The following is a 7,509-nucleotide window of genomic DNA, read 5'->3' on the forward strand; positions in this document are numbered from 1 at the left end:
AAGTGGCAGCATCAATGGACTCAAGCGTGGCAACAGTAGTGAGGTTGGCCCATGATTGGACAGTGTTTCGTTCTGCTGTGCATAAGGTTGCTATGGGTCAGTACCAACTCGATGGCACCTAGTAACAATAACAACAACAACATAACCTATGAGATCCTTAATAATATTATCTACATTTAATATCTACCAGTCATCTCTCGGTTTGTTCTACTGTGGCAGTTTGAGTGTTAATTATGATGCTGAAATCTAAGCCACTATTATTTCAAACACAGTCAGAATCCCTCAGGTGGACAGGCTTCAGTGGAGTTTCCAAACTAGGACAGAATAGGAAACTGCACCTGGCAGTCTACCTCTGAATGAAAATAGTCCACTGACAACTTTATGAACAGCAGTGAATATTGTCTGATATGCTGTCAAAAGACGATTCCCTCAGGTTGGAAGGCAGTCACAATATGATTGGGGAAGACATGTCTCCTCAAAATGGTGTCAACCTTAATGGCATGAATGGAGCAAAACTTCTGGAATCTTCATTTGTTGATGTAGCACAATTTAAAATAAGAAACAGTTACAGACACCCATTAAAATTTTAAATATAGAAGGGTAAGAAGTATGAATCTAGGAACATTTGAAATGGACTGCAAAAATGAAATGGAATGCACAAAGATTATTATCATAGGCATTAGTATGCTTCAGTGGACTAGTATTGACCATTTTAACTCAGATCATCACAAAGTCTTCTACACTGGGAATGACTCAGTTAAGAGGAATGGCATCACATTCATTGTTAAAAAGAATAATTTCAAGATTTATCCTGAAGTACAACATCATCAGTGATAGAATAATATTCGTATACTGACAAGGAAGGAAAGCTAATATCATCATTATTCAAACTTATGCACTAATCACTAATGCCAAAGATGAAGAAATTTTACCAACTTTTACAGTCTGAAATTGTGAAACAACTGGATAGGCTTTTGTTCTGTTGTGCACGGGATTGCTAGGAGCTGGAACTGACTCAATGGTGCCTAACAACAACAAAACCCATGTGTAACATATTAGGAAAATGAGGCTTAGAAGAGTGAACCAGCTTACACAGGTCTCAAAATTTGTGTTCACAGAATTACTTATAACCAGGAATTAAAGGGAGGCATGTAGATAAATATGTTTACTAATTTATGACATCCAGATATGCCTGTGTTTACTCACTGTAGCACAGCACTAGTTCAAACTTGAATCATCATTATAAAATAGGGTGAAAACTTTTTGTTTTTACCATCATTGCTTTTCATGCCTCTCTCATAGCATTAAAACGTGAAATGGATTACAGACCAGGTCTGCAAAATCTCATTATCATGAGATAAAGGAGAATGAGAAATACTTATTCATATTGAAAATGTAATAAAAATAAGATCGCTTCCAGATCAATATTAAATATGATATAAAGGAATTTCTAATTATAATTTTCCTTATAATCAAAATCTAAAAGATAAGGTATTTCTTAGTTTTTTGAAAACCAAACACAAAACAATAATTGACATTCAAAAACATTATTTAGGGCTTCCTTGTACCTTGCCGTTAAGGCAGAACTGTACATAAAGTATGGTAGCAATGACCACAAAAATGAGAAGGTATAGTTATCAGTCCTTGATTTAAATAAGATTCTGCAAAACTATGGAAACTATATATGATAGGCAAAGTTGTTTTTAAATGTCTTCTAGTCGGTTTTGACTCATAGCGACCCTGTATAGAGTTCCTGAATCTTTAAATCTTTGAGGGAGCAGAAAACCTCATTTTCCTCCTGCAGAGTGGCTAGTGAGCTCAAACTGCTGACCTTGCAGCTCACAGTCCAGTACTTACGAAGCCGCTGCACTACCAACAGGTAAAGTAATTTTCCCCAAATTTGTTCATGTCGTAATCTCTGTTACCTCTGAATATGTTAGGTTACAAATGGATATTACTGGATGCTGTTGAATCCGTTCTAACTCAGAACCATGTTACGAGCAACAGAAATACTGACTGCTGCCCTGCACCATCCTCATAATGATTGCCATGTTGAGTCCATCACTGCAGCCACTGTATCATCCATCTCATTGAGGGTCTTCTGCTTTTACACTGATCTTCTACTTTATTAAACATGATGTCCTTCTCTGGAGACTAGTACCTCCTGTTATAACCTGTCCAAATTATATGTAATGAAGTCTCAACATCCTCACTTCTAAGAAGATTTCTGGCTATACTTCTTCCAAGACAGACTTGTTGATTCCTTTTGGCAGTCTGTTTAGTATTTTTCACTAAGATCATAATTCAAAGGTATCAATTCTTATCTGTTATACTTGGTCTTCCATGTCTTTGCTGCAGAAGGTCAATTCATTGTATCTGTTTACTTTACCATCTAACTCCAGACTCCAACAACTGACTTTTAAAAAATAATATATAGTCCTATAGAAGCTACACTTTCCACCAAGCTGCAGGAAGTTTCTTCTATATGGAAATTCTGAAACTGTCACTTATTCTCATTTTGAGAGTTACTGACTTGAATAAATCAATATATTTATTCACACATCGATTTATTGTTTGTACATTTATTTATTCAGTGTAATCTTCTGTTTAGTAAATCATAGCAGGCACTGTACAAAGTATCAGGAGTACACAAATAATAAACCACAGCCATTGCTTTCAAGTTTTTCATAGCTACAAACTTATAATAGAGTATACGATCAAATTTATTATAATAAACATATTGATGTTGTTGTAAGTGTAGCTGAGTCAGTTCCTGTGTAGGCTTTCTGAGGAGCAGCTGTTGGGTTTGAATGGCTGACCTTGTGGTTCACAGTCCAGTGCTGATCCTACAGCACCACACCAGGATACGCTGCATTTTATATGGGGACTTTCATATAGAATACTGTTAATCTTAATTTGCCTTGGGAGAAGTAGAAGTAAAATTCATGAAGACTATATCTAACTAACACTTATATACTGGATGCATTTTTGTTTAGAACAGGCCATACATCATAGTTAATTTTATACAAGTCAAAGAGACCTAGATTCAACAATGTTTTGAATTCTTGCTGTTAAGTGCTGTTGAGTCAGTTCTGATTCATGGTAATCCTCTTATGGTTTCTGAGGAATGGCTGGTGGGTTTGAACCACTGACCCATGGTTAGCAGTCAAGTGCTTATCCTACAGTACCATACCAGACTCCTTTGAATCCTTAGCATTGCTAAACTTTTACTCCAAGATAAAGCAGTCAAAACAATAATTCATTTAATTCATCTGTTTCTTAAGTGTAAAGAAGACGATGAAAATCAGTCTCCAGCTCTGATGTAACAACTTGGAGGGCAATGGTCCAGTAGGAAAGAGGCTTGTTTCAGGGAAGGATGCGGGGAATACCAGGAGTGATACTATACCAACTCTAATGGGAGAAATCACAAAGACCCAATTCTTCTATCTGTAAGTCCTTAAATGAATAGGACAGTTGTACTTCTATTAGCCCTTATTACTATATTAGTCTTTGTAATATTATAGTCCTTAAATAGGACATAGTACAGCCCTGTGATATTTTTAGAGCAACTAATATTGCTGCAATGATTCCCTATTCCAAAAAGCATCCCAAAACAATGAGAGTTTTTAAGTTATAAGAAGCAGTCATGCTTCTGTTATCTTTCTCTACTGTAACCAGTTATAGATATCCTTCCTTTATTTTAGTCTCTACTAATGAGTATCACAGTAGTAATGAATGGGTGAGTTAAAAATAATATATTTGGATCACAGAGGTATCTTGTGTATTAAATCTATGAGCAATAGCATTCAGAAAAAAAATAGCAATTTATCAAAGTGAGTTGGGTTGTTGTTGCTGTTAAGTGCTGTTGAGTTGGTTCTGACTCATAGTGACCCAGTATACAGTTTCCAAGGAGAAGCTAGTGGGTTTGAACTTCTGACCTTGTGGTTTGCAGTCCAGTGTTGATCCTACAGTGCCATACCAGGTTTAATAGTTTAAATAAATCCTGGTGTGGTACAGTAGGATAAGTACTGGACTGCTAACTGTAAGATTTGAACAACTGACTTTGTGGTTAGCAGTCCAGTGCTTATTCTACAGTACCACACAAGGACCCTAATGAAATAACAGATGGAGTAAATTTTTCTTCATAGAAGTACTGCAATATATAAGGAAAGAGATTGGAACCATGGCAGTGAGATGATATACGATGGAATGAATGTAAAGCTAAAGTTCTCCCATGTATAATTCACAATAAAACATTTAAATATATATATATATATATGGAAAGAATGACAATAAACTGTATGCATCATTTCACCCCACATTCTGAATAGATACTGCAAGGAAGTCTGGGAAATGTCTCTTTTTGTGTTGTTATGGGCCCAGGAAAAACTTCTAACACTCATGGAAAGAAATGACTTCATTGAAACCATTCACAAAAGAAGGACTTTGAAGTTCTCATGGAGAACTAGAGTTGAAGTAGAAAATGAAAATAAGTGCAACTGGTAGTAACCCATAACATCTATGGAGTCACAAGTCTGTGAACCTTAGCATGTAGAAAGGACCGAGGATAGTAAAGCAAGATATTCTGGGATTCTTAGGAGTGAATTTTATACTCTTCCCAAGTATAAAACAGGCCTGGAAAGACACAGGGAATCTAAAAGTATGTTAATAGAAAATAAGACCTTCTTATGAAGGAGTTGTAAGGAATAGAGTCCTTGGAAAAAGCCAGCTTTTCCTTTAGAGAAAGGAAGTGAAAAAAGGTTAAATAAATAAAACAACTTATATAGATGAAATCCTCTTCAAGAACTGGTCCCTCCTGACAACATGTCTAAAGAAAGTGAGATGTAGTTTTGACATCCCCTCTTCTCAGGAGTATTTCTGGCTCTATTTCTTCCAAGACTGATTTGTTTGTTCTTCTAGAAATCCATGGCTCTTTCAATATTCCTCATCAACACCATAATTCAAATGCACTGATTCTTCTCTGTTCTTCCTTATTATTGTCCAACTTTCACATGTATATGAGCCTTGGGAGTTTGAGCCACTGACCTTGTGGTTCAAACTGACCTTGTGCTCTAGTGCTTTATCCCCCAGCACCACACCAGGACTCTGCTCATTACGATGTTATTTATTGGTCCAGATGTGAGGATTTTTGCTTTCTGTATATCAAGTTGAAATCCATATGGAATGTTGTAGTCTTTGATTTTCATTAGTAAGATGAATCTAAATACTCTTCACTTTCAACAAGCAAGGTTATATCATCTGCATATTGCAGTTAGTTAATAAGTATTCCTCCAAACCTGATTCCATGTTCTTCTTCATATAATCCAGTTTCTCAGATTATTTGTTAAGTATACAGTTTAAAAGGATAAACCCTGACGCATACCTGTCCTGATTTTAACACTTTCAGTCTTCCCTTGTTCTATTCAAACAACTCTCTCTTGGTCTATGTATAGGTTCCTTATGAACACAGTTAAGTGTTCTGGAATACCATTCTTTGCTACATAATCCATAGTTTAATTTGTAATTATAAAACAGTTTATATTTTCATTACAAAGTCTTGGCAATAGAGTGTTCTCTGTCATTTATATGAAACTGTTAAGTTGGGGTAAAGCCACCAACAGTTGTGTAACTAGGCCAAATTTCACAGAACCCTACTCTTAAATCATTTAGATTGCCTTAGCTGATAAATTTTACATGGCCCAAGTACTAAACTGTTAAACATTTCCTTGTTAAACAATAGCATTTTTTGGCAGATTCCTTATATGTGATAGCATCTTGGGTCACATTTAATGCTATTAAATGGTGGAAAATAATCCTATCCAACTATCTAGTGTAAGGTAACAAGGGAAAATAGCAAAAGAGATGGGTTCAGAATATTTTCATCTTCACTCTTTATTATGCTCCCATAAAGACTGACAGCCTTGGAAACCCTATAGAGCATCACTGTGACAGCCTTGGAAACCCTATAGAGCATCACTGTGAGTTGGAACTGACTCCACAGCATATAACCACCACCACCAGTAATGCCAATGTCATGGGTCAAACTGGAAAGCTTTCTTTTAGGATCCTGGGTGGCACCATGGTTAAAGAACTTGGCTACTAACTTAAGGGCAACAGTTTAACCCACCAACCACTCCATGAGAAAATGAGGTGGTAGTCTGCTTCTATAGATATTTATAACTTTGGAAACCATATGGGATAATTCTAGTGTATTCTATAGGGTCACTGAGTCATAATCAACAGGAGAGTAGGTGGGTTGGATTATGGTTTGATATTCTGCTAGCCTCCAATATGTACACTTCAACATATTTTGCCTTTCTATTACTTGTTTCTATAACTTTAAAAATAAATATAGACAGAACACAGGGTGAAGGTAGGAAGGAAAGACGGGGGAGAGGAAGAGGCCTCTGAGGAAATCTTCTGTTCATTTCTGGGATGACTAGTGTCCCGTGGTCAGGGCACTCAGCCAGGCAGATATGAAATCCCAGCAAGGTTGTGGACATTGCACAACCTGGTGATCCAGTATGTAGCCCAGGGTCGCTATGAGGTGGCCGTGCCACTCTGCAAGCAAGCACTAGAGGACCTAGAGCGCACATCTGGCCATGGCCACCCTGATGTTGCCACCATGCTCAATATCCTCGCTTTGGTGTATCGGGACCAGAATAAATATAAGGAAGCTGCCCATCTACTGAATGACGCCCTTAGCATCCGAGAGAGCACCCTGGGCCGGGACCACCCTGCTGTGGCTGCCACTCTCAACAATCTTGCTGTACTCTATGGCAAAAGAGGCAAATACAAGGTGGCAGAGCCGCTATGCCAGCGGGCACTGGAAATTCGTGAAAAGGTCCTGGGCACTGACCACCCAGATGTGGCAAAGCAGCTGAACAACCTGGCCCAGTTATTCCAGAACCAGGGCAAGTATGAGGCTGTGGAGCGCTATTACCGGCGTGCACTGGCCATATATGAGGGACAGCTGGGGCCAGACAACCCTAATGTAGCCCGGACCAAGAACAACCTGGCTTCCTGTTACCTGAAACAGGGTAAATATGCTGAGGCTGAGACGCTATACAACGAGATCCTGACCCGTGCCCATGTGCAGGAGTTTGGGACCGTGGATGACAACCACAAACCCATCTGGATGCATGCAGAGGAGCGGGAGGAAATGAACAAAGGCACTGACCCCATAAGCCAGACCAAGGTGGCAGAGCTGCTGGGGGAGGGTGATTGTGGAAGGACCTCCCGGGAAGGCCCAGGGGGCAGTGTGAAATTTGAGGGAGGTGAAGATGCTTCTGTGGCTGTGGAGTGGTCAGGGGATGGAAGTGGGACCCTGCAGAGAAGTGGCTCACTGGGTAAGATCCGGGATGTGCTTCGTCGAAGCAGTGAGCTCTTAGTGAGGAAGCTCCAGGGGAATGAACCTCGGTCTTCCAGCAATATGAAGCGGGCAGCCTCCTTAAACTATCTGAACCAGCCCAATGCAGCACACCTCCAGGGCTCCCGGGGCCTCAGTGC

At 39.0% G+C, this 7,509-nt stretch overlaps 1 protein-coding gene across 1 annotated transcript in view; it reads left to right on the forward strand.

The window, feature by feature from the left end:
* Nucleotides 1-4,824: 4,824 nt before the first annotated feature.
* Nucleotides 4,825-7,509, forward strand: part of LOC102817280 (kinesin light chain 4-like) — a 106,641-nt gene continuing 103,956 nt past the window's right edge. The window contains exons 1-2 of the mRNA XM_006866061.1: nt 4,825-4,837; nt 6,444-7,505. Of these exons, the coding sequence (XP_006866123.1) occupies nt 4,825-4,837; nt 6,444-7,505 (1,075 nt within the window). The remainder of the gene's footprint in view (nt 4,838-6,443; nt 7,506-7,509) is intronic.

The sequence above is a fragment of the Chrysochloris asiatica genome, unplaced genomic scaffold, assembly GCF_000296735.1.
Source record: "Chrysochloris asiatica unplaced genomic scaffold, ChrAsi1.0 scaffold00086, whole genome shotgun sequence".
NCBI classification, from domain to species: Eukaryota; Metazoa; Chordata; class Mammalia; order Afrosoricida; family Chrysochloridae; genus Chrysochloris; species Chrysochloris asiatica.